Source organism: Oryx dammah, unplaced genomic scaffold, assembly GCF_014754425.2.
Source record: "Oryx dammah isolate SB20612 unplaced genomic scaffold, SCBI_Odam_1.1 HiC_scaffold_10, whole genome shotgun sequence".
In the NCBI taxonomy this organism is placed as follows: Eukaryota; Metazoa; Chordata; class Mammalia; order Artiodactyla; family Bovidae; genus Oryx; species Oryx dammah.
Window position 1 is genome coordinate 45,173,334 of NW_024070194.1, and position 27,096 is coordinate 45,200,429.

The 27,096-nt window shown below is 45.3% G+C and overlaps 1 protein-coding gene and 1 non-coding gene across 3 annotated transcripts; both read left to right on the forward strand.

The window, feature by feature from the left end:
• Nucleotides 1-39: 39 nt before the first annotated feature.
• Nucleotides 40-25,108, forward strand: SNX5 (sorting nexin 5). 2 transcript variants are annotated; one of them, XM_040247998.1, is made up of 14 exons: nucleotides 40-233; nucleotides 485-562; nucleotides 10,949-11,053; nucleotides 12,100-12,210; nucleotides 13,044-13,165; nucleotides 14,619-14,742; nucleotides 15,464-15,559; nucleotides 16,686-16,791; nucleotides 16,875-16,950; nucleotides 17,909-17,948; nucleotides 18,047-18,133; nucleotides 20,102-20,261; nucleotides 23,139-23,224; nucleotides 24,371-25,108. In XM_040247998.1, the coding sequence occupies exons 2-14, from the start codon at nucleotides 512-514 to the stop codon at nucleotides 24,419-24,421; spliced, it is 1,215 nt and encodes a 404-aa protein (XP_040103932.1). In that variant the 5' UTR covers nucleotides 40-233; nucleotides 485-511; the 3' UTR covers nucleotides 24,422-25,108. The 2 variants fall into 2 exon arrangements, with proteins under 2 accessions (XP_040103932.1, XP_040103931.1); XM_040247997.1 differs by lacking the exons at nucleotides 40-233; nucleotides 485-562 and adding exons at nucleotides 7,494-7,667; nucleotides 9,791-9,846.
• LOC120869604 lies at nucleotides 6,288-6,523 on the forward strand. The gene has a single exon (XR_005722574.1). It is a non-coding gene; the product is annotated as a small nucleolar RNA SNORD17 (small nucleolar RNA).
• Nucleotides 25,109-27,096: the final 1,988 nt, after the last annotated feature.

Sequence of the window (27,096 nt, forward strand, 5' to 3'; positions counted from 1 at the left end):
GAAACGCTCCCTCCGGCTGGAGCGCGGGTGCCTCCAAATCACGCCATTTCTCTCTCGCGAGGTCTCGTGACGTCAGAGCTCGTCGCCATCTTGGGCTCTGGCTGAGTAATAAATTCCCCCGGCACAGCTGCGTGCGCCCTTTCTTGAGACGTGCCTCGCTACTAGAGTTCCTGGGCTTCCGCGTCCCCAGGGCGGCCCTGTGGTTGGCGGCTTCCGGGTGGCCCGGAGCGAGGGTAGGCCCCCGCGTCGCTTCTTTGCCCGGCTCCAAGATGGACGGCAGCGGGGACGGGGGAGGCCGCCCTGGGGGAGCACGTGGGGGCGCCGCTCGCCTTTCCCGGGGCTGCTGGGACGGTGGCGGAATCTCGAGGCTTCCCGCCGCCGTCGGGCAGGGAGGCTGGCGGAGGCGGGGCCGCGGCCGCCCCTTCTCCTGAGAGGCGCCCCGGCGGTGGCGGCGGCCCAGCCTTTTCTCTCCTCGTACACCCAGGCGGCCCCGCTCGAGATCCGCGTCGCCATGGCCGCGGTTCCCGAGGTGTTGCAGCAGCAGGAGGAGGACCGCAGTAAGGTGAGGCCCTGGCCGCGGTCGGGCTCCGGGCCGGGAGGCCCCACCGGACCTCTGGGCCCCATGCTTCTTTCGCGGGCCCCCAGGGGACCCCGCCGCCCTCCCTCCGCGTGGTCCGGGGCGCTCTGGGCTGAGGGCGCACGCTGCGCCTGTGTGGTACACAGCTTTCCCTCGGGGAGCCCGGCGGTGCACGTGAGACCCACTTTGCACGGTGCAACGGAGCTCCGAACCGCCCCCACCTTTTCAGAAATTCTGGGTAAATTCCGCCCAGGCCGAAGTCGGACCCGTGTGCCCTGCAACTTCACTAAGCGCTCAGTGCGCCGCTGCGGGACTTGGGTCATTTTATGAGGTTCTCAAATAGCTGAACTTTTCGCCCTTTACACGTGTGTGGATGTTAAATTATCCTTCCCTGCCACTCGTATCTGGAGATCTAAAAGGTAACCAGTGCAATAAATGCGTGTCACCGTAGCCAATTAGAGATCGAGTTAGGTCCTCGCTTTTATTGGTGCTGTTTTGGCCAGCTACTTTGGAGAATACAGGGGTTGGTGTGAGCCACCGCGGTTTGTGCAGAACCGTCAACAGAAAATTTTTTCTAACAGAAAATCGAAAAATGGTAATCTAGAAACTCGAAGTGTTCTCAGATTTAGTCTGAAAGTCATCGCTTTAGAAACCAAAGCACGTTTTTTGGTCCACAGGTCTTTGGACAGACCTTTTCATCTAGTAGGTGATGGTTGTACGGCTGCTGGGTTAGTTACTGAAAGTGTGAGGAGAGCGTTTTCGTTGGGGGTGTTTTTATTTCTTTCAAAGCTGAAAGAATTTTTTTCCCTCCCTAACGCCGGAAGTGGGAACTTGAGAAGACTTTTGTTAGACGATTCCAAAGGTACTTTTCTGTCTAGAAGTTTAGATGACCGAATAGAAATTTTGATATCCCCCACCTTGCATCTCCTTTTTCGACCCATAATTAGTTTTACACTGCTGTTTAAAACTTCAGTCGACCTTTCTGTTTGTTAGTATTGTATAGCCCTGCTTGGTTTTAAGCACCTTCACCACCCTCTGACCCTCCAGCAGGACAGGATTGTGAAGGTTACTTTCTTCTGGTTTTAGTGACTACAGGAAAGGACTATATAGAATTATTGCCCGGATTTTTTTAATTGGAGAAGTAAGGAAATAGGAAACTTAAATGTTACTCTTAACACAGCTTCATTTTTCTTTCTCATCTCAGATACTGGTCCTGTGATGTGGATTAAGATGGTTTTTGAAGTGAAAGTTCAGGCTTGTTTGACTCTTCTACCCCATGGACTGTATAGTTCATGGAATTCTCCAGGCCAGAATACTGGAGTGGATAGACTTTCCCTTCTCCAGGGGCTCTTCCCAACCCAGGGTTCGAACCCAGGTCTCCCACATTGCAGGCAGATTCTTTACCAACTGAGCTCTGAGGTTTTTAAGAAACCAACAATAAAATGGTTTTTAATGTTCACCAAAAAAAGGGAGTTCCAAATGGGACAAGAGTGAAATAACAGGCGGACAGATCTTGGGCAGACAGTTACATTGCTGTAATATAGCTTTTTAGTTAACTGAAAAGTTTTGGTTTTTTGCTGAAAATATTAGAAGTTTAAACTTTCCGATTGTCTGCTTAGGGATTTCCATGAGGATAGGGGTTCTTCAAGGTTGGCCCCACTAATAAGTCAGGGAGCATAGTTTATCTCGAGGATTTTTAATCCGTCTGCAGAACTTTTTTTGGCTCACAAAACAGGAGAATTGGCTTGTGTCCAGTAGCCTGGTTCTTCCATTTAGTGGTTTCTGTTTGAGCTGACAGTGTTGATTTGTCCCCTTGCCCAGAAAGCAGTTGCATGATTAATTTGGTTTTTAAGTAATCCTGTACTGATGGATGGGAAAGATTGTGTTATGGTCCTTAAGTTTAGAAAAGTAAAGTTTTGCCAAATCTAGCCCCTGAAACAGTTAACTAAAATTTGATACCATTAGGATCATTCCAAGATAAATTAGTGCAGTACTGAGCGCCCCACCCCCCACCCCCGCCCCAACAAACACTGGCTGTATCAACATCCTAAGGTGTCTGTAGTTTTTAATGGTTAGGGGGAAAAACCTAACCATTATGGGTTATGCAGAACCTTGTTCCCCTGAGATATTTATTCAGGCCTCCAATCATTTGCATATTCTCCAGGTCTCCTGTTCACCTCAAGGTCCTTTAAACATCACACTTAGGTTCCCACCCACACACTCAGTGTGTGGCTGTTGTGATCCTGTGAGTCTCGCCAACCTGTGGCAAATGGAGTGTGGGTCCTGATTGTCTCCTGGGGTATTTTTTGACTCTCTTGAGTGAGCTGAAGTCAATGTGCCAGTGTACACAGAAGCTTTGGAAGCCCACTCCCCACCGCAGCCTAGCCTTGTTACTTTCACCTTAACTTTTCACTAGTTGGTTACCTAGGCTTTGGATGGTGTTTTCCTTTTCAGAGCTAGTCATTAATGTTTTACCTGCTGCTGCTCTGGTTTGTAACAGTTAACACATGTTGAAGTTGTCTGTAGGGAACACCACTCTACCAGCCTGGATGGAGTGCCCTATAACATTACAGGGACAACCTGAATTTTCACCAATACTGCAAAGTCCAGAGTAACTGATTCTTTTATGGGCTGAAAATTTCCACTGTGTTTATGGCATGACTTTAAATTCGAGAAGTATGACTTCTCAGAGTTGCCCACGCCTTAGTTCTGGATCAGCAACTTGCACAGAGTGTCTTAAGATCTCCCTTTGTGAATATTACTGTGACAGATCACGATCTGCCCACTTGATCTGCTGTGGGAAGAAATGGCCCAGGGAGATTATGCGAGAATTTTTTTGTATTCTGAGATCTAAGTTCTCCTTTGGTATGAGACCTAGTAAGACTAAGATCTAATAATGTAGCTGCTGCTGCTAAGTCGCTTCAGTCGTGTCCGACTCTTGTTCGACCCCATAGACGGCAGCCCACCAGGCTCCCCCATCCCTGGGATTCTCCAGGCAAGAACACTGGAGTGGGTTGCCATTTCCTTCTCCAGTGCGTGAAAGTGAAAGTGAAGTTGCTCAGTCATGTCCGACTCCTAGCGACCCCATGGACTGCAGCCCACCAGGCTCCTCCATCCATGGGATTTTCCAGGCAAGAGTACTGGAGTGGGATGCCATCTGAGCACTGCTGACAGACATTTTGGGCTTCCTTAGTGGCCGTCAAAAATAAATGCAGACATTGTCAAATGTCTTGGTTGAGAATCACCAGTTTAGACTTTCTAAGATGGTATGGTGGGGTAGGTCAGCTTATGTTAGAGGCTAATCTTTAATGTGCCAATTTGTTTCTAGGCTTTTTAGATGTTTGAGAAATTCTAAAGAAATAGCATAAAACATAAGCATTGTTGAGTGTCTTTGACATTAATAGAATTAGCCTTCACCCAGTATTGAGGAACCTGATCAAAAGATGCTGAAGGGTTCTGGGTAGTGGAGGGTTACAAAGGCTGCTGCACTTACCGTGTTGCAGTTCACTGGCCACTTTGGACAGTGGAAACCTGAGGCTCCGATGCCAAAGTGGTGTGGGCAGAATTGAAGTTGACTGAGACTGTGCTGCCGGGTAGAACGTGGTTTAAAAGCCTGCTTTTTAAATATGTTGCTCTCTCTTGTCCTGATTGCTTGAGGAAATTAGTATACAGTACCATTGACCGGTGGTGACAGGCACAGGCAGTGAAGTTAGGTAGTATTTACGGAAGCAACCTTTCAGTGAACCCAGCTTTATAGAGGGAAGGGATGGTGGGACAGCTTGTCTTGCATGAATAGCAGATTTGTTTTCTGTGGGTCTAAATTGAGAAGTATCTTTACATTACTGTGAGAAACTTGCTCCTTCAACCCCCACCCCGAACAGGATACTTCACCCCCAACACCTGTATGTTTTCTAACTAGCCATTGAGTTACTTCTTAAAAAAAACCCACACATACACACACGATTATGTATTTTAGCTGCCCAGCTCCCTGACCAGAGATCAAACCTACGCCTCCCAGCACTGGGTAGCGCAGTCTCAGTCACTGTACCATCAGGAAGTCCCCACGGAGTAACTCTTAAGAGATTTCCCCCCTCTAAAAGGGGAAAGTGAAATTTCTCAACTGTCTCGTACCCCAAAGGCAAAACATAAATACATAGGTAAGAGTGAAGGTGCAAGAACAACTGACCTTCAGTACAGACATTGGGTTCTTGGCTTGACTTCCCCTCTTTCTTTTTACACGTTTGGTGTAAATTGTTCAGACACTGATACATGGTCTGGAGAGAAAGCTAGTTTTCTCAATAGTTGCTTATGTTAACCTGTGGTACGTGTTTTCTGTCAGAAGAGTTTATGGTTTACTTGTTTCTGAGGGGTAGCTCCACAAGCCCTTGTGTCTAGTTATAGTGCCCATGGTATGGGGCACAAATGCAAGTGTTGCCAGCCTTATCCTCAAGAGCAGGACACAGAAAGCTCGCATGTGTGCTGGGGGGTGCCGGGTAGCTGGTGAGTGATAAAATGAAATTAAAATACATCTGAAAGATCTGGGAAATGTGGTACCTTTACCTAAATACAAGAATTCCACCAGGAACAGGCAGCCTTCTCTTCTCTCTTTTGCCTTTTGTGTCTCAAACTCAGACGACACAATGCTAAGCTCAGGCAGCTCTGTCCATGTTGCTGAGTAATCTTTGTTGGTGGTAAAGGTAAATTTTTTTTCTCAAATTTTTCTCTTTAATCTTGGGTTGAACATAAAGTAAGACTGCTTTGTAAAGAGTTGTGGACTTGATAGAGTGGGAACTTTTGGTAGGGAGACTTCATGAGATCAAATAGTAGGTGACGTGAAGGTCATTTAGTTGTGTCAGACTCTTTGTGACCCCATGGACTATACAGTCCATGTCGTTCTCCAAGCCAGAATACTGCAGTATTCTGCCTGTCCCTTCTCCAGGGGATCTTCCCAACCCAGGGATCCAACCCGGCTCTCCCACATTGCAGTCAGATTGTTTGCCAGCCGAGCCACCAGGGAAGCCAAGAATACTGCAGTAGGTAGCCTGTCCCTTCTCCAGGGGATCTTCCCAACTCAGGAATTGAACCGGGGTCTCCTGCATTGCAGGCGGGTGCTTTACCAGTTGAGCTATCAGGGAAGCAGTAGATGAAGGGTTTTAGCCACTCCGGTACTCTTGCCTGGAAAATCCCATGGACGGAGGAGCCTGGTGGGCTGCAGTCCAAGGGGTCGCTGAGGGTCGGACACGACTGAACGACTTCACTTTCACTTTTTGCTTTCATGCTTTGGAGAAGGAAATGGCAACCCACTCCAGTGTTCTTGCCTGGAGAAACCCAGGGATTGGGAAGCCTGGTGGGCTGCTGTCTTTGGGGTCGCACACGACTGGAGTGACTTAGCAGCAGCAGCTGTGAAAGGAGGAAACTAGTCTGTGAGTGTGTGTGTGTGTGCGTGCGCGTGCGCGCGCGTGTGTGTCCACACGTGTGTGGCACCTACATCCTCTGTAGCAGTGGTATGTTGATTCTCAATAGAATTTCTGTGCTAGGAGATGTTTATAGGTCTTGTAGTTCAGCCTTTCACCTTGTGAACTCTTGAAAATAATCCAGATATCTTGTAATTAGATGGATTTCTCAATGAATTTCATTTTAGCCAATGATTCATCTTAATCTCTTTTTGGTTCCATCTTGGCATCTGACTAGCTCATGGGCTTGCAGCCTTGTGAAATGATGATTCAGTTTATCCATTCGCTGAGTGTGCTGCACTGACCTTCTTCCAAGCCTGGGTTCCTGTTCTAGGAACTCTGGGTTACGTGGTTGCCAAATGCCCTGCAGTCTGCTGTGTTCTACTGTGGACGGCTTGTGTGTTGGTGGACTACTGGTAAGAATGGCTGGTGTCAGCAGGGATGGGTCCCTGTGGGCTCATCTCACCAAGATGAGTGGTGGAAATCTGATCACTTGCTGCAGCTCTTTACCTAGTTTTTAATTAAGTGACTTTCCATAGCTGTTACGTTTGTGAGTAGACAGATCTTCTCGAAGTCTTTGGTTCTGTGTTCCATGAAGACTGAGGTACAATATTGGCAGGGCTGGAATTACAGGGAGGGGAGAGACAGTAGTGGAGGGAGGAAATAAACCACAGATACAGTGCTACCTGGAAGGGCAGAGCTCTTGTGTTGCTCATAGTTCAGTTTTTCCTGTACTGGTGCTCTAGGGGTGAGCTGGCATAGAACACAGACAGGTTTCAGTTAGCTTCAGGGCAGAAGAACTTGAACCATAAAGAGAAATTCAGAGAAAGATAGATGTGATACTAGAATTTCTTACGGAACACTTCCTTCCTGTGAGCTGAAACAGTAACAGCAATGTATGTCTCATAAATCTGCCTCATGTGAGTCTGCTTTCAGAAATTGCTGCAAATCCAGTAATTTGGATTTTCTGCAGCAGAGCGTTTTGGGATTTATTTCCTTACTAAAGTGTATTGGACTCGGCATGGCATCCCTCCCTTTCCAACTGAAATAATGGCTCCATGCTGCTTACATGGGTTATCTGTGGTTTTGGTCCTGTCCCCAGTAGGGGTCTTCGGTATGTTAGGCAGTCAGGTGAAGGGATAGCAAAGGAACATCCTTCAGAGAGTATCAGTTTGATGGGAAGAACCTGGTGTAGCCCGTGCTGCCTGGGTGCTTTCTGCTCTGGGACTAGAGAAGGGAGAGGCACTTAAATGTGGAAGGCAGGCTTTTCCTCTGCCTGTGGCAATCCCTGTAACATTCACGTTAAGCTGGAAATACCGGGGCTGGCATATTTCTTGCATGTATACAGAACTGGTTAGATTTAAGTAATGTTCAGCTAGACCCCATTCTAGCAGATGAGAGTCACTGTGGAGATGGTTTCTTCTTCACATTTTTTGGGTCATTTGGCCATATGGCAGTAGTGTAAACTGGAGTCGGTACCCAGTGGTAACGTTTATTATACTTTATCTTCCATCGAAGGTTCTGAATCTAGCTCTGTGTGTTGTCCAGCCACAGAAGTGTTCTCTTTGCCATCTCTGAACCGCTTCACCTTTTGAAGAGGGGGTCTTGCAGATGGTGTTAACTTGGCCTTGTATCAAGTGAGTCGGGTGTGAGACCCGGACCTAAGTGTCCCGGCAGCTCAGAACTCTACAGGCCGTCCTTTGGGCAGTGTCAGGTGCCCAGCTCTGATGACTAGGTGAGGCAGTGCACAGCGGTTTGGTTTTAGTTTTCTCCTTTGCAAGTTCTCTTATCATGCATTCAGATTCCCTTTCTGGGGGGTCATGAGGCATGTGAAATCTTGATTCCCTGACCAGGGAGCAAATCTGCACACCCCATAGTGGAAGCACCAACTGGTAACTACTGGACCATTAGGGAGGCCCCCCAGATTTCTTAAAACAGTTAAAATTTTGTTTTCCAAGTGAAGAAATGCTTGTTTACTCCCTGTTCTTCTCTCAAAGATCACTGTAGTCCTTTACAACTTGCCTTCCACATAGAGTAAATATGTTTTAAATTTGGTTCTCACAAGTGGCTTAAGGGGATGAGAAGCAAAATTAACATGCCTAAGGTTAGACTTGGTTCTAAAGCCTCCCTTCACACAGCGGCCGGAGGGGCTGAGGCAGCTTGGGGATGCTTGCTGAAACTAGGGAACAGGTGGTGAGAGGGGCTTTGTGTGGAGGTGTGCCACCTGCTCCTGTACCCTCCACCCCATTGGTTTATGTATTTAGGAGGTACTGTGGCATGGGACTGTGGGGTGTTGGTTCTGTTGATGGATCAGAAAAAGGAGTGCTGAGCTTTTAGTCACACCAGATACTTCCGGAGTGAGGATACAGTGCTGACTTAGAAGCTTGAAACATTTTGCAACTTTTTACTCCTCTGTGATTTATCTCTTCCTTGTCTGGAGAGCTACAGTACAAGGAAGTTCCTTTGACTTGTGAATAGGGGCGGTTTTTGAATTGGTGAGGGTTTGCATACTCAGAATTTTGCACCTAACTTTTCAGACAGTTCCTTAAGGCCCAAATGCAAACTTTTCATGTTATCTGTTGTGAGATTTTTTTAAATTGAGGATTGCTTTGTTTGTGGGAGAAGGGTATTATATAATGTTAAGGGGTGAGATTAAGAAGCTGGGTACTTGATGTCTTGTTAAGGTGCGGTCTTTCCAACCTCGAATGGGCTTTGTTAACTTTGTGTCCTTATCATACTGCTGCTGCTGCTACTGCTAAGTCACTTCAGTCGTGTCCGACTCTGCAGCCTACCAGGCTCCTCCATCCATGGGATTTTCCAGGCAAAGTACTGGAGTGGGGTGCCATTGCCTTCTCTGCCTTATCACACTATCTCACAGTAAAAAATGAAATGGCTTTGCTGACCAGAAAGGAAGACAGGAAAACAGTGAAAAGTCTGGGGTTGCCTGTGTGGTTGGAGGTGTGGGAACAGGGCCGATCTCAGTGTCCACCTGTGAAGCCCATTGCAGCTTTGATTCCTGCTGTGATGAGCCCATGTACATCCGCCTGGGTGCTCCACCCCTAATTCCAGAGGCAGTGCTGGTGGTGCTTGCTGGCTTACGGGGCTTGGCACTTAGATGGAATTGTCAGCATGTTCAGAAATTGAGAGGAAGCCAGGATTTGTGACCTCTTGAGGCAGCAGAGTCTCAGGAAACGTGACCCTTGTTGCTGAGCTCAGGAAAATGCTCCTTAGTCCTGGCCCCGGGTCTGCCCTTTCTTTCCACCATTAACCAGACCAGCTTTATTCATGTACCGATTCTGACACATAGAAACGTTAAGATCAGGCGGGTGGCCAGTACTTTCTGCAGTCAGACTGTTGTGAGTTGTGTGTGTGTTGAGGTCTGTCTGAATACTGTATTTGCCCAGTCATGAATTATCAGGAGGGAGGTTTTATCAGAAACGTGTCAAGAGCCAGAGTCACAGCTCTGATGAAATGAAGTATCCCTGACCTTGAAGGTTTATCTTTGTTTGCAGAGATTTTATAAATGGACATGTGAAAATTAAGCCAAACAAGCAAATATTTAATAGTTGTCATCAAAAATTTATTTGAAATACATGTTTAGGTTGACATGGCACGAACTGTTACGTATGTTGTGGTCTCACAAATACCTGATGTTAAAATCAAGTTCTGGTGGCAAGAACATGAGGCTTAGTTCTTCCGGCTAGGAAAGCTGTTGTTATAAGGCTAACTCTGGCTATTGCAATCAAAATTTTTTTCTTAGTCACAGTGCTGAAGAAAAACAGGACGTACTGACTCTTCCTGAGATACTTCAAAGAAGTAAGAAGTAATCCCATACATTTTTAGAAAATATATTTGATCTTTTTATACCTGATGGAACCAACTTTTCTGTCTTTGGTGGTTTTATTTTGAAGAAAAGAATTCAGAGGGAAATACTTGGGATTCCCTGTTCCCTCATCTTCTTAGGTCCACTTGGCATTTCCATCTTCCTGTTTTCAGTAACCCAGAATGTCCCGGCAGCCTCCCTTCAGTTCTAGCTTACAGTTGTGGGCCTGGGGAGGGATGAGATGCTTAATCGATGCAATTTCTCATCTGACAGGCCTTCAGATCCACTGTCAGCCTATCTGTCTTAAGAATGAAAGAATTTACCATATTTTAGATTCAGTAGGAATTTTTTTTCTAAGAGAAACCATTTAGCCACTTTTTCCCAAAAAATACACTTCTTTAAAGAATTCTTTTAAAACTGGTAAAATTGGAGTTGAGTATTATTTTCCTCTTGAATTTCTAGCTCACAAAAATAAGTTATTTTTGTTTCCATGATAGTGCTCACCCTTCTGCTTTATTTATATGTAATCACAGTGGAATTCTGATAGTTTATGCCTTTGTTGGTTTTTACAGCTCATCTCCTGTTCTAGATCTCTCATCTCCTTGAGACAGTCCCTGAATATACATAGATCCATTCTGGAGTGGATTTCTTTCTCCATCCAAGATCTCACACCACATGACTGTTTTTTGTACCTTCTGTCTCTAGGTTATCCCAGCCTCTAACTTTTAATACCTCTTGAATGTTTTTGTAATTTGGGCATGTATGTAGGAAGTTCACGATTTCATTTTTATCTATTTGAAGCCTTCTTAGTACAGTTCTTTAAGTATTTGGTTAAATGTATTTTTCATACAAAGTATGTAATGTACATGATATGAGAATCACATAGTTGCTTTTTTTAGATTATAGGAATTCACTGGATGCACCCACGCACTTAAGAGCAGTTGTCCCCACAGTTGCAAATAGATACCTCAACTGACTTTGTTCTAAATGGTCATGGATAGATTACTAAAAGTTATTACTAGCTCCCCATTTTTGGATGGATGCTTTTTAGTACTAAAGTGGACTTGAGACTAATAGCTAAAAAATGTATTTCAGCTGAGATCTGTGTCAGTGGACCTGAATGTTGATCCCTCGCTTCAGATTGACATACCTGATGCACTCAGTGAGAGAGATAAAGTCAAATTTACAGTGCACACCAAGGTAAGTGACAGAATGACTTCAGTAGTGAAAACTGCCAGGTTACATCTGTGCTACAGTGGGCGTGAGCTGAAGTAATGCTGAAGGGTAGCACTCCTGAGTGAGGCCCCTCCTCACTCATCAGATACCTGCTCCTGTTACAGCTCTATGCACTGTGGAGGAGCCTTGGGCCCACTCTGCTGGTGTGAGTGTGGCTTGTGTTCTGCCTGGGAAACACATCAGTCCTGCACAGCTCCACCTTTGTTTCTAATTTGCATGCGTGGCAAGTGCTTGCTTTTCCCATCTTTGCTCAGTTCTTGGCCATCACTTAAACCTGTTATGATTCAAGACTTTTTCTCCAAATTTTAAAAATTTCATTTTCAAGTGTAACTGATTTACCGTGTTGTGTTAATTCTCCTCCAGGTTTCTAATTTGACAAAAGCACTATGCCAGTCTGAAAATGACAGAAAGTTTAACTTCTCAGAGCCCTTTCAGGAACATTTTTAGCCTTTCTCCTTCCATGCTAGTCAAGTGTACTCAGTGCTTGTCTTACGCCAGGCACTGTTTTAAAGGGGTTACATGGACATGATTTTCTGGACATGATTTCCATTATGATTTTTTCTGATGGCCATCTTACAGGTGAGGGACTGAGGTATAGGTCTAGATAAAATGGCATAGGCACAGTCTGAGGCGGGACGCTTGGAGCGAGAACTCTTGGCGGGTGCCTCCCCCAGCACATGTGTGTCCCTGAGGTCCTCTCCCTCATGGGTTTCTCTGCTGCCCTGGTGTGTGATTAGCATACCTGTTCCTCAGGAGGCAGTGTGCGTATATGTGTCTTGAGTCAAGCTGAAAGGTGGAGCTGTGTGACTAGAATTCTTTGAAGAACACATTGAATCTTAGCTCTGACTTTCCTAGTGGTAGGGAGGTCATGTGTTGCCACTTTGTTCTTTATTAGATCTCTTAAAAACCAGATGATTTATTGTGCATTTTCCCCATTGTGCACTGCATGAAACCCAAACCACTTGTTTGGGAAATTGGTAGTTAACTGTCACTTGGTTTTTTCTTTACAGACCACACTGCCCACGTTTCAGAGCCCAGAGTTTTCTGTTACAAGGCAACATGAAGACTTTGTGTGGCTACATGACACTCTTATTGAAACTACAGACTATGCTGGGCTTATTGTAAGTGCATTTTGAATAATCAGATAATTATCGAAGCCAGTTTCTAATACCTTGGTATTCATTTTGTTTTGAGAGATTTACCCACTTTGTATAATGGGTGTGAAAGTAGCCCGAGTTCATCTGTCAACTAGAGTATATGTTAGCTGTTACTGGTAAAGTCTAAAGTAAGTGAAAACAATGTTAGAAGCACAGTTTTATAGTCTACAGTCTAACAGGGTAAGCAGTTTAGTGGTGTAAAGTCTTGTCTACTTTTGGGTGTGGCATTTCCTTTCAGCCATCGAGTTGAATTGATTCCTGGTGGTGGTGGTGGTTGGTGTGTGTAGTCTACTGAGAAGGCAGTTGTCTTTGTGCTCAGCTGTGGAGAGTTGATGCCTGGCTACAGAAAGAGAGCTGATTTTAAACAACAGAGAAATGTGGCTTGACCTGCCAGGCCAAGAATCTGGCCAAATAGTTAAAACAAAATCAGTACTGAAGCTTTTAAGAATGCTCATGCAAAATTAGAATCTTTTGTCCTGGAATAAAAAAAATTACTTGTAAGTGCAGAGGTTATTACCTGGATGGTGCTTCTTCATTGGTTTTATTTTAGCCTTGGTTGTAATATATCAATTAGATAGTTGCAGCAGGATATACAGTTTGCCTTATAAATTGTTGTTAACCGAACAGATGTCAAAGTGAGTGCCCAGTTGTAGGGAGGACCCTTCTTTTTTAAATGGCCAAAAGGAACGAGGGTAAGAGAAAGCACAGTTGACTTTCAGAGAGCCCCGCTTCCCCCGCCTCCTTTGGGGTGAGGGGTGGGCTGTGAGGGTGCTCAGAAGTCAGTACCTTGCCTGCAGATCCCGCCGGCGCCGACCAAGCCTGACTTCGATGGCCCTCGAGAGAAGATGCAGAAGCTGGGAGAGGGTGAAGGGTCAATGACAAAAGAAGAATTTGCCAAGATGAAGCAAGAGCTAGAAGCGTAAGTGATTTTCCTTGATGGGGCCCTGTCTTCTGAGGAGAAAAATGACGTTGTACAGCAAAGAGAATCTGCCAGCTAAGGTTTTCAAGTGTAGCAGTTAATGAATGACATGGCTGCTGTCAATGAGTTGCATGGGGGTATGGGGGCCTGGTCTCTAGGTGATTCCCTGATGATACTTGGAGAAGGAAATGGCAGCCGACGCCAGTATTCTTGCCTGGAGGATCCCACGGACAGAGGAGGCCTGGCAGGCTACATACAGTCCATGGGGTTGCAAGAGTTGGACACGACTTAGCAACTGAACCACCTGGTGATATTGGATAGACTAATTTTTCTCTTTGTAAACAATGCTAGTCATGGAATGTTGGTCTGGCAAAGTGAAGAACTAAACTTTAGACTGTAATGTACAAAAGCTTTCTTCCCTGATGTTTGTTTACTGGAAATACAGTTGAAATTAGATTGTAGCAAGTGCTGTTAACAAGGAAGCATTCTAACAATGGCTACATTGATGGCTTGAAAGAAGTCCAGGTCTGCAAGAAGCTTACTTTAATCTGATTGTAATTCTTTGAAACAAAAATGGATTCTTTATACCATAGTTGGAGGTTTGCACGAACTATCGTCTTGCTCCTTCGTCTTGCCTGTCTCCTATTCATTGGGATCCGTTTCAGCAGTTCTTGCCAATATGCTGCCACAGGCCCAGGTGAGCTAGGCCTGGGCTTACACTCTGCCAGGCCTGCACGGGCAGCTCTGAGGATAGAGCACCAAACTTGGAGACTTGGTCTCCTGCTGTTGAGCGTAGAGTGTGTAGGTTGAGATAAAGCCACTTTGTAATTTCTGATAGTTCCCAGCTTTGTTAGACTCATGGCTGTGTACATGGCTGCAGAACTAAAGGACTGTCCTGGTTTTAAAGAAGCCATTGTTGTGTGCTGTGATTGCACGTGGGTTTGGGCTTGACAGATGTGTCCATCAACTCTGGTTATGCCACTTCCCTTTCCATGCTGCTGCTGCTAAGTCGCTTCAGTCGTGTCCAACTCTGTGCGACCCCATAGACGGCAGCCCACTAGGCTGCTCCGTCCCTGGGATTCTCCAGGTGAGAGCACTGCAGTGGGTTGCCATTTCCTTCTCCAATGCGTGAAAGTGAAGTCTCTCAGTCATATAGCTTCAGTTGTGTCCAACTCTTAACGACCCCATGGACTGCAGCCTACCAGGCTCCCCCATCCCTGGGATTCTCCAGGCGAGAGTGCTGCAGTGGGCTGCCATTGCCGGCTCCATCCCCTTCCACGGCTATTCCACAAATTCCCAAATTAGAGCTGCCTCATTACCTAGCTGGATGCTGCATTACGCCAGGCTGCTTGGGGCCAGTTCAGGTGGTGTGTGTGACTGTGGGGGAGTGCCCTGGCGCCCGGGAGTAGTGCTGGGCGGTGGGCTGAGCGGCACCGTGTGCCTTGTGTTGCAGGGAGTACCTTGCTGTCTTCAAGAAGACGGTGTCTTCACACGAAGTCTTTCTCCAGCGGCTCTCTGCCCACCCTGTTCTCAGTAAGGACCGCAACTTCCACGTGTTCTTGGAATATGATCAAGATGTAAGTCATTTTAATTCCATTTCCACAATCTAATTGGCAATGTACAAAAAAAAGTTTCTGAAAAACTGACTTTCAAAGTTGGATTTCCCTTTTCCCTTTCAGTTAATTTTGGAGTTATTTGAAAGTTGATCCACATTTGTTTTTTTCATTGAAAGGAGACACATGGTTGCCTTAAAATGATACATTCTTTATCTTTATTTATATGAGGCAAGCACTGACTTACAAATTTCCTCATAGTTTTCTAACCAATGAATAATAGCATAACAATTCTGCCCAGAATTTAAGGGCACCAAGACTTGATGCCTAGATAGTTTTTGAAAGTATTTCTGGAGTCATAGAATGTGCAAGAGACTCTGGTTCAATCCTTGGGCCAGGAAGATCCCCCAGAGTAGAAGATGGTAGCCCACTTAAGTATCTTGCTGGGAAAATTCCATGGACAGGGGAACCTGGTGGGCTATAGTCCATGGGGTCGAAAAGAGTCAGACATGACTGAGCACGCACACACAAGACTTGACGCGTGGATAGTTTTTCAGAATACCTCCTGAATCATAGAATTATCACCTGTCCTTAGGTTTAGTTGTTTTGCTTGATATTTTAGATGCGGTTACAATGGGGTTTAAGGTGTCTTGGATGTGCTTATACTAGTGAACAGTTACTATAGATGTGTTCAGAACTTGATGGAAAATATATGTACCATTAACTATTTTGAATTTCTTTTCAGCTAAGTGTCAGGCGAAAAAATACTAAAGAGATGTTTGGTGGCTTTTTTAAAAGTGTGGTGAAAAGTGCTGATGAAGTTCTTTTTTCAGGAGTTAAAGTAAGTGGCTTCTAGCTGTTTAAAAAAATTCTCTTTGTGTGAATAAGTGAACTTTTCTTTCTTCAGAATAGGTATTTGTGAAACAAATGGTATTAGCTTCTCAAAATGGAAATATTTTCAAGTTTTGGTTATTTTTATCAACTTACTGAACATTGGCTCGTTTTCCCAAAATACCTGTTCTTTTCCAGGAGAAGGGATAAGAGCCTCACGCTTCAGTTTTTGTTGTCTCCTTTTCTGTAAGGAAGCGACACTCCGTTATCCTTAAGAACATAAGCTTCGTGGCCAGTCTTTGGTGCTGCTCTCCACAGCTGCGCGTCCCTGCAGCCCCAGCCTTGTGTGGAGCTGAGCACCTGACCAGTGCGGTGCCCTGGTGTAATTAAGGGACAGAGGTTTCTGTTTTGTTTACACACTGGATTTGTAGGCCTTTGGTAATGAAGAAAACAAAATATGAGAAGTAATTTTACCTGTTTCTTTTTATAATCTGGCTACTAAGTAGAAAGTTCTAAGTGGCATGTTTGGCTCACCTTATTTCTTTTGGACTGTGCTGTTCTGGAACATAAGTAGATGTCCAATTTTCTCAGTAGCATCCTAGGTATAATTTATTTCTTTGTTCCTCAGTTACTGTCTGGTGTCTGACTTTGCCACTTGTGGTCTTGAGTAAGGAGACTAGGATGTGGGTAACACAGGCCTTGTCAGAAGTTTGGAAGCTCTTGGGCTGTCTCTGGGTGGTGGTGATGGTGTGCTGATACCTGTCTGTAGTAGGGGTGTTCGGCATCCCTGGTCAGTGCCCCCCAGATGCCAGTATTGCATCCCAGGCTATGTTTCAGAAATGCAGGTATCTGAGGCAAGGTAGCAACCCCCCTAGCCGGACCACCACTTTAGTGGAATTGCTGCTGGAGGTCAGCAAGGTTTACTGGGCTGTGCTAAATGGCTCTTCAAAATGGTTCTCTCGATGTTTCTTGCCAGCCTTTCACTTTTCGCTAATCCCTGGTGTGAGATGTTAATTTAAATTTCCGTGGTCCTTAGAGGTTAAACTTCTTAGGCCCGAGCTTATTTTTAAAATATAAAATATATATTCTTATGTAGAAGGTTTGCTTCTTTGAAACTTTTTTTCCTTCCCTTTTAGGAGGTAGATGATTTTTTTGAGCAAGAGAAGACTTTCCTCATCAACTATTACAACAGGATAAAGGATTCCTGTGCAAAGGCTGACAGGATGACCAGATCTCATAAAAGTGAGTGCACTCACCCACTAGCCCCATACCTCTGCTCAAGTGCCAGCTCTGTTCACATGAAAGGGCTGTCCTTGTTCCCACAGATGTCGCAGATGATTATATCCACACCGCAGCCTGCTTGCATAGCCTGGCTTTAGAGGAACCTACAGTCATCAAGAAGTAAGTTTTTGTTGGGAGACATTTTCTCTCATCCCCTAATTGAAAACTGTTGTGCAATTAAGAGTATAATGGATAAGGGCTGCATAGTTCAGTTCTGTCTTGAGTACAAGCCCATCGAGGGTGGATGGTCTCCAGGATGCATTCTATACACCATCCAAACAGGAGTACTTCTAAGCCATCTATAGGGAATTCAGGGCACTTCTATACCAAGTGTGGTAACTGTTGTCAAGGAGTTGATTGCTGTCAGACGTATGTGTGTCTGTTTTCATGGTTTTTTTTAAGTTAATCTTGGACTGCTCTGGGGCTGTTCTCATTATGGTGCATGGACTTGTGGAGCTCAGGGCTCTAGGCATGCAGCCTCAGTAGTTGTGGCACACGGGCTTGGTTTCCCTTTCACAGCATGTGGAATCCTCCCAGACCAGGGGTTGTCTCCTGTGTTGGCAGGCAGATTTCTATCACCTGAACCACCGGTTGGTTTGATTAATTTGATTTGGAGTTGTCACTGAGTGAGGTTTTTCAGTGTCTCTGATTCAGGTTATTTCTGGTATGAGATGGTACAGTTGGCCCCCTCCATATCCATGGGTTCTGCATCTGCAAACTAGAAGAAACTGCAGATAGAAAAATATTTTTTAGAAAGTTCCAAAAAGCGAAACTTGAATTTGCTGCACATCAGCCACTATTTGCATAGCACTTTACGTTGTACTTAAAACTGTTTGCATCCATTTACATTTTATCAGGCACAGGAAGTAATCTAAAGATGATTTAACATATATAAGAGGGTATGCATGTATTATCTATATCAGGGGCTTGAGCATCTGGATTCTAGGGTCCAGGCAGGGTGGGGCTGGGTCCTGGAGCCACTGCCCAGCTGTTACCATGGAATGACTGTTCTACTAGGCTTGGTCTAGTGGGTGGTAGTATATTTAAGACCTTAAGTCAGAATTGTGTCTATTTGCAGGTACCTGTTGAAGGTGGCTGAACTGTTTGAAAAACTTAGGGTAAGGATTTTTACACTGTTCTTCATAGTATACATTTTATAGTCTGTAGATTCCTGCTTAGATGACGGTGGCCTTTGTTTTGTTTTGTTGTTTAACAGAAAGTGGAGAGTCGAGTCTCCTCAGATGAAGACTTGAAGCTGACAGAGCTCCTGCGATACTACATGCTCAACATAGAGGCTGCCAAGGTGAGCGCTCCTCCCAAACAGGGCCTGGTGAGGCAAGTGCATTCTCTGGGTTAGAAATGAAGGGAGATGGGACTTTGTTAGGATCATTCATGTAAGTGATGTCACCCTAAGTAAAGAAGTAAACTGAGGCAAGCGCCAGTTTATTCAGGAAGAGCAGAGGAATTGCATGCCGCATGGGAAGCCACAGGAGATTGCATTGAAAGTCTGGAGTGGGCTGTATTTTGGGCCAAGGAGTGCAAAGACAAAGAGTCTGGGAAGGCATGTCATTGGCATGAGGGCGCTGGTCCTGAGCAGACGCTCATTGGCTGGGCGCTCACTGCTCGGGAGGGGAGGTCAGGCTGGGTCTTCTGTGCCTCAGGTGTTTGTGGAAGTTAGTCTCTCAGTTCCTTCGTTCTATTCTGAGGGTGCGTGTGTCTCCCAGGTCCATCTTTGATTGAGATCTTCTCAGTGACATGCCTTCTTAGGTGTGATACCAAGTCCTTAGTGCATGTTCTTCAGGGGCCTGGAGCCAGTAAGTGTTTGGGGAGTTAATACAGACAGATAAGAGTTGGGGGAGTTAATATGCTGCTGGATAGGGACATAAGTGGACATACACCTAAGGGGCTCTTTCTGAGGCAGGAAGGGCTTTGGGATTTATCTTTTATTGAAGTTGTCACTGCATCCTTTGAGTCGTGAAGCATTGGTTAACCAAAAGCAAGGTGAAGTGTAAGCAGAGTGACATGGGAATGGAACACGCATTCTTCACTGTCTACACTGTCCTAATGACATATTTAAATTATTTTTATGTCATCATTATCTTTCAGTCACTTAAGTCATGTCCAGCTCTTTGCAACCCCATGAACTGCAGCACACCAGGTTTTTCTGTCCTTCACTCTCATATTCGTCTGTTGCTCAAACTCATGTCCATTGAATCAGTGATGCTATCCAACCATCTGTCCTCTGTTGCCCCCTTCTGTCCCCAGTCTTTTCCAGCATTGGGGTCTTTTCCATTGAGTTGGCTGTCTGTATCAGGTGGCCAGGGTATTGGAGCTTCAGCATCAATCCTTCCAGTGACTGTTCAGGGTTGACTTCCTTTAGAATTGACTGGTTTAATCTCCTTGCTGTCCACGGGACTCTCAAGAGTCTTCTCCAGTGCCACAGTTAGTATCAATTGTTTGGCTCTCAGCTTTCTTTATGGTCCAAATCTCAAATCTGTACATGACTACTGGAAAAACCATGGCAAAGTGGTGTCTCTTTTTTTTTTAATATGCTAAGTTCATTATAGCTTTTCTTCCACGGAGCAAGTATGTTTTAATTTTGTGGCTGCAGTCATGTCTAGTGATTTTGGAGCCCAAGAAAACAAAGTTTGTCAGTGTTTCCACTTTTTCCCCATCTATTTGCCATGAAGTTCTGGGAACCGGATGCCATGATCTTTTTTTTTTTTTTTTTTGAATGAGTTTTAAGCTAACTTTTTCCCTTTCTTTCACCCTTATCAAGAGACTCTTTAGTTACTCTTCACTTTCTGCCATTAGAGTGGTATTATTATCTGCATATCTGAGGTTGTTGATATGATTTTTATATGAAATGTACTAAATTAGGCAGCATAAAATTTTAAGCTAATGGGGAAAGGTCATCAGGAAGTAGAAATTCTTTTCCCCATAGTTTAGTTTTATTTTACGCAATTAGTCTTTTGACATGTTTTCTTTTGGGAAATAACCCTGTAGTCATCACTGTTTGGTTCCTTCTCTTGATGCACGTAGAGAAGTCTGGGAAGACTCAACATTGCATTAATTAATTGCCCTTCCCTGCCTCATGTTGAGATCTTAAGGGGTGGAAGTACATGAGGTGGCTGCCGTCTGACCTTTCAGGCAGTAAACCAAGGTACTTGTCTGGTTCTTAGAGGCTTTAGATGGTCTTCCTGTTCTGTTCTAGAGATTTTTCAGTATAGGTTTAACTACCATGTATCATGTCTGTCGATTTGCCTTCTAGGATCTCTTATACCGACGCACCAAAGCCCTCATCGACTATGAGAATTCAAATAAAGCGCTGGATAAGGCCCGGTTAAAGAGCAAAGATGTCAGGCTGGCCGAGACACACCAGCAGGAGTGCTGCCAGAAGTTTGAACAGCTCTCTGAATCTGCAAAAGAAGGTGAGTGAGGCTGCTTCTGTCTTTTTGCTTTCTTTTTTAAAAATATTTTTATTGGCTCTGTCAGATCGTCATTGCAGGATGTGAGATAATTTCGTTGCTGTGCATGGACTCCAGTTGTGGCACGCTGGCTGGCTTCGTTGCTCCTCGGCACATGGGATCCTTGTTCCTGACCAGGGATCCAACTCATAGCCCCACCATTGCAGTGCTGATTCTTAACTCACTGGACCTCCAGGAAAGTCCCTCCTTTCACTTTGTATTGGGAAACAATTTTAAAAGTTTACAGAGAGAAGTTGTCCAAATGGTGCAGAGGATGCGCACACATCCTCTGTGTCACCTGCACACGTTCATGAGTTCCTACTTGTGTAATTTTATAAACATATCCGGGTGGTTTTTTTTTAACTGTTTGAGATTAAGTTATATCCTTAGTCATTTTATCTGTAAAAACTTGGCTATGTTTCTGCAATACAGTTACCAATGTGGGTTGCATTTAGTTTTCACTCTAAAATCTCCCTTAATCTGGAAGGAACACATCTCAAGTTTAGTTTGGTTTTTTGGTTTGTTTGTTTTAAATCACATTTGTCTTTTGGAAGACTGGTTGCTTTTTACAAACATTAATAGATGTCCCTGACTTTTGTTTGGTCTATCTCCTCACGATTGAGTTCTGGATGCTGTGTAATTGTGTCCTTTCGAGGGCATCACATTTGAGGATATGTTGAGTCCATCATCCCCTCATATCTGTGTTGATGACACCGTCAGGGGTTTGTCCACTGTGTACTTGACTTTTTTTTCCCTACGAGCCGCTGATGAACAGACTATAGGAGACTGTGAGGCCAGGCATCGCTCTTCCTCCCTGGATGTGGCCAGAGGCAGTTCTCTCTCCTGCACTCCAGCCCTCCTTTCCAGGCCAGCCTTCAGTGCTGTCTATCCTTTATTAGCACAGGTTTTCCCTTCTCTCCCTTACTTTTTTAAAATCATTTTTACTAGAATTCTGGATTCCTATTTTCCAGAAGTTTTCAAATTTTACAGTGTATTAAGCTATTTTGGTGTTTATATTGTCCAGAGTGAGCCCGTGGGCATGCCTTTAAGCTACGTGTCCTATGACACCCCAGTATTTTTGAGCGTTTAGATACTCTGTTTTAGTCTTAGACTTTTCCTGCTCCAGCCCTGAAAATCACCACTTCTTCCAGGAGCCCATATTGAGTACTCTGTGTGCCCATTGCTTCTGGGGTGCTGCTTCTCCTAGACCCTTCCACTGACAGTGAGGAAGTGTTAGGGTGTGTACATACACAACTACTCCTCAGAGATCATGGGTCCATAATAGTGACTCAGTTCTGGTCCATCTCCAGGGTTCTTTCTTGCCCTCTACCATTCCTGGATAATGGGCTTTTTAAAATAATTTAGGACTTCCCTGGTGACCCAGTGGTTAAGATGCCACACTTCTAATGCAGGGGGCACAAGTTCAGTCCCTGGTCAGGAAACTTAGATTCCACGTGTCAAAAGTAAGAAGATAAAACATAGTTTTATAACTTTATTGGGAGATGGCATACCATTTCCATTAAACATGAGTGTAATAGGTAGTCTTTTCCATAGGGGATCTCACTACTGTGAAGCTCTTAGGGGCCGTAGAACATAGCAGAGCAAAAGTTGAAGACTGGTCTTACAGAATGTGAATGTGTGTTATGGTGGATTGTGTACTTGATTCATCCTCAAGACACCCTCCCCTTTCAAAACTCTAGGTTTCCGTGTAAAATCCATATCTCATCATAAGACTGTTCTTTCAGAACGTTCCCCTCCTCTGTGGATCTGGAGGGTTCTGCTCCTTTGTTTTGGCTGAGTCTGGCCAGGACCATGGGGCCGTCCCTGGGAGGGACTGGGCTCCTCTGCAGAATCTCTGCTCATGGCCTGTGGACACGCCCATGCAGCTGCCCTTGGGGTTTCTTTTGGAGAGGCACCTCCTCCTCAGTGCCCTGTACTTAAAGTAAATTTCTGGCTTTAAAAGAAAAAAAATAGCTAATTTAAATGTATAAGGAAAAAGGACACTTCAAAGCTACTGCATTGAAATCTCAGGTAATTATATAGACCAGAGTCAGTGGCTTTGATAATTTTTGTGTTTTCTTAAAATGGTGCCAATTTAGGCCAAACTCTGTTTCAGAAGGTCTGTGCTGATGGCATTTGATAAGCCTGGGTGTACTGCCTGTAAAAGTGCAGTGTTCTGTAGGGTACCAAGACGAGTGGCTCTTAGCCTCATGGCCCTAGGTTGAGGCTCTAAAGTTGTAGCTGACTAGATGGGAGCTGTTGAACAAGCACAGCACGGTGGGCAGGCGTCCTGGGAGACGGATGGGTGTCTCTTGAGTTCTGTCTGGTCCTGGAGGGAAGGAGGAGAGCTTATTATGACATCCTGCATAACCAGCCTGATAACATCTGAACTACTGTCATTAACATCAGTATATGTTTCTGAGTTTTTACGTGGCTCTTAACATGACATTTTCTTTTCTACTCGGTGCTGTGTAGATAAGGTTTGAGAGCGAGAGTTTGCTTCTCAGACCCTCAGCATCCCCTAAGGCTAAGGGGGATTTGATCAAAGGAAGTTTAAAAAACCCATAAAAAGACCCTTGCTGCAAGTCAGTGTGGCCCCCTCCCCACCCACTCGCCACACACACTGCATCCTGGAGGGAAAAGGCCAAGCAGCTCAGCTCAGGGAACCCCAGGTGCTCAGGGACGGTTTCCATGTCAGGTGTGTGTTCCGATGGCAGAGAGAAGTGAAAGGTGAGGTGTGGTGGGAACCAGAGCTCTGGAGATCATTTTGTTTGTGAAAATGAGGTATGGAAATTAAAGACTGAAATTGCTCAGTTTTTCTTGGTAAACATTGTTTTGTAGAGCTAATCAATTTCAAACGGAAGAGAGTGGCAGCGTTCAGGAAGAATCTAATTGAAATGTCTGAACTGGAAATAAAGCATGCCAGGGTAAGTCTTATCTTCACACGAGTCAGCTTTGGAGGGTGTTTTTCAAATTAACTTCCAATTCACTATTCTAATATCGTCATAAAGTTGGGGCTGGCTTTGTGGTCTTACTCCCCTGTGGGTGGATGGGAGCCACTTGATGGAGTGTTTTTTCTACTGCAAACCAGAAATCTGAAATGTAGTCTTGATGAAAAGCTGCTTTGTGAGAAGAGCATTCTTGGTGGCAGTTACCCTGCTTCCCTCCTGACGCCCTGTGGGCCGTGCTGTGGAGGGCTTGTCCTAGTAATTTGTAAGCAGCCATCATAGTAATTGCAAGCTTAAATTTGCCAATTTGCTAACTTTAGACTTCTGTTACTAATTCCTTTTTGGTTTAAAAAGGAAGAAAAATGTCCTTATATATGTAATGTGTGAAGGATAATTTAGCCCAGAAGAGATGGAGAGCAGTGGTTCTCAGGGCTGGAGCACGTTAGAGTCCTGCTCGAGCTCTTCAGGGTTTTTGTGCCCTCCCCCAAAGCTCTTTGGGTGGTTCCTGGGTGCAGCTGATCCTGACCCCCGAGGGTGCTGTCTGGTCCAGGGCGGTTGGGTCATCTGCACTGGTTAAAGCAGGGAGACTGGACATTTGTGGTGTGTTGAATTCCTTTATTTTGACCACAACAGAGATGTTTCCTCACTTGGTTCTTTAAGTCCTACCATATCTGACCTTCTAAATTGAGTTTTAAAGTATCGTCTGTGTGTCATTTATACATAATGTTCTGAGTATTCTAAGTTATTTGAATTCCTTTAAAGTGAGAACTTTGTAAAACATATCCTGCCAAGTCCTATGTAAATATTTATCATTTGTAATCTCACCCACAACTGATTTTTAGCAACTTTTTATCCAGTCTTTCCAAGGCCGTTGACCTCTCATTTATGTCGTGTGTAGTTAGGTTCAACCACATGAGTGTGGTTGGCGTGGCTACAGTGGGAACAGACCTGGGGTGGGCGTGGGGTGAGGGTGCTGAGGGTAGTGGACAGGGCGAGGGGACTTGTGGCTCAGGTGTCACTGTATGAAAAACAAGCACCAGCCCAGACGTCCGTGGGGCTGAGGCCTGAGCTCAGGTGACTTGGAGGTGGGAGGTCTGGAGCATTCACTGGATTCCTTTCTTTCAGAACAACGTGTCCCTCCTGCAAAGCTGCATCGACCTGTTCAAGAACAACTGAGTGAAGGACTGAACGTGAAGAAAGCCAGCATCACTTGCACTCAAATCATTACCACAGAAGATTGATTTGATTTATCTTGACTTCAGTTTAAAATTATGTGAATACATATTTTGATTTCTAAAGATCTTAACACTTAACCATGTTGGTTTAAAAATATTTCTATTGCATGCTCCTTGGACATAACTAATCTTGATGCAATTAATACCTCAGTGGGTAGAATCTTAAGTACTGGGTTCTTCTCTAATTTGTAGTAATGAAGAAGGGGTGTGGAATCACGTGCCTTCTGGAGCGAGTGTAATCAGCAGGGGCCCCGCACATGTCATCTCAAGTTTCATGTGCCCGCGTCCCTGTAGTTTAGGGTAGGTACCTGTCAATGGCAGATGAGTCAGCTACTCGTTGCAGGTAACAGACATTCCATCCCTTTGTTAAGTGATTTTCCCCTTTCTTACTCACAGATCGGTAGTCACCTTCAGCTGTTTGTACCTATAACAAGAGCAAGAAAAAGACCATATCTTTATATATACCCTTTGCAACTCCATTTTTGTAGCTGGGATACAAATATTTGTGGGGAGAGGCTTATCTTGAGGGTATAAGAACAACTAATGTGAACCCCCTCCCTTCCTGGTGGGGGCACAGAATGTGTGTGCTTGGACTTTTTATAAAGCATCCAATAAAATAATCCATGCTCTCCTGTCTGTGGAGTGATTCTGGGGGAAACAGGCCCAGTGCGCCGAGGCTGCAGCCCAGCTTTGAGGTGGTGGGGTAGTTGCCTGGCACTGTCCTGGCCTCTCTTCTCATCCTCACATTCAGGGGACTGGCATGTTCATAAGGGTCCGTCTGCCCCATCATCCGTCACTGAGCCTTGAGGTGGTGGTCGCCAGATTTCCACCTCTGAAGTTTTTGAAAGATATACTTGGAGACTGTAAAAAAGTTTACCCACCCCACTGCTTTTAGCAGTCTTAATCAGTTGTAACTGGTGTGGGGGTTGTAAGACATTGGTTTTGAACAAATGTTAAACTGATGTTGAAGTCTTGCCTTCCCAGCCAGTTAAGCCGCTAAAATTTACTCAGCAGGCCTGGACACAAGTCGTTCCTGCTCTTGTTGATTTAAACAGTCTGGGTTCCTAACTGTGTCTCCATCCTGCTCACCTGGTGTCCCGGTAACCAACACTCAGGTGTGTCTGGGGTTGCACCTGGACCTAGGAGTTGTGGCTGCCGGCCCACCTTGCCTCAGGGCTCAACGAGGGGCACTTAGTTTGGATAGCCATTGCTGGGTGTGGTAAAGGTGGCCAGGATGCTGGGGACCAAGTTCTGGTCATGCTTAGTGGCTCAAGGGGCTCCCCTTCTGAGCCAGCCAGGTCTGTAGTGCAGCAGAGCTTTAAACTAGGTGCCCCTCACGGTAGTGTGTTGTGTTTACCTTCTGCACTAACATCTCGCTGGTCGTGAAGCTCTGTGGGGTTCTGGGTGGGTGGGGGCATTTCTAGTCCTATCGCCTCTTACCCCATGTCTGTCTGAAGCCATTACTGCCTTCTGCAAACCTGGGCTCTTCCCCAGGGGCCAGGAGAACTGGGTGCCGAGAGGACAGGCTCCCACCCCGAAACCCCTCAGCACGGACAGAGTCAAGTGATTCCTTGTTGCCATTCAAAAGGTGTTCACTTTCTGTTTATAATCTTTACTTCTGACTACTAGAAAGGAATTCAAGCTATAAACTAGGAAGGAGAAATCCTCAATCATACTGCATCCCATGAAAGTCAGTTACTGAATGTTTCTGATTTCCCCTCTATCTATGCATGTGGTTGTTGGTATTTTACAGAAAATGATCCAGGGCTTTGCCTCTTGAGCCTTGGAGTCCAGAAGCCTGAACACTTGTGCATCTTTTTGTCTGGACTGTCAGTCCCACCAGACTGACAAGACCCCCTGCAGGCAAGTGAGGAGGTGAGGGTGGGCCTCACACAGCCCTACCCCTGTTCCAGCAGCCTTCCTCCCCATCCTGTGAAGGCTTCACTTAGACACAAAGTTTTAGCATAGCCATTTTAGGAGGATTTTAATTTTAACTGGGTCTTTCATGCTTTACAAAACCTCTTTTTAAAGCTTGTTAAATCGTGAGACCTGTAATCTTGGGAAAAGAGAGCCCGTGATCCCAGCCTACAGCCACTCATCCTACACCTGCCTTTCAGCTCTTGCATTAATTCATGTGGTGCACCCTCAGCCTAACGAGGGTTTTTAGCATCAGTCAAAGGGGTGGAGGTTTTGAGGGGGTCAGGAAAGGCTGTCGCAGACTTGTCATTTTGGTAGAGTTTGAAGACGGGTGGGAATGATGTGTCTGAAACCTGGCGAGCTGCAGTCCCTGGGGTCACAAAGAGTCAATGACAACAACACACTGCAGAGTCACGGGAGGGGACTCCTCCCTGTTCTGAGACCAGGTGAGATTCCAGAGCAGCAAGTTAAAGCCCTGCTAGGTTTAGGCTAGGGCCAGTTTTTCCCAGATTCAGACCTAATATGCTAATTCCTGGCCTAGTGATGGAATGCTCAGCTCCCCGCAGGCCTGGCCTGCCAGGGAAGGGAGGTGCCTGCAGACAGCTGAGCGAGTCACTCGGGGATGAGTCACTCATCTCTGCTCTGGGCAGTTGATTGTATCATCAACCTTTTCAGTCTCTTTAGCAGGCAAGTGGCCAG

What these genes read in the sequence shown, in the direction of transcription:
- SNX5 (XM_040247998.1), top strand. Translation starts at nt 512, where the DNA reads ATGGCCGCGGTTCCCGAGGTGTTGCAGCAGCAGGAGGAGGACCGCAGT. An exon ending in CAGACTATGCTGGGCTTATT is followed by an intron (nt 12,211 to 13,043) that starts GTAAGTGCATTT and finishes CCTTGCCTGCAG; the next exon opens with ATCCCGCCGGCGCCGACCAA. An exon ending in TCAACATAGAGGCTGCCAAG is followed by an intron (nt 18,134 to 20,101) that starts GTGAGCGCTCCT and finishes TTTGCCTTCTAG; the next exon opens with GATCTCTTATACCGACGCAC.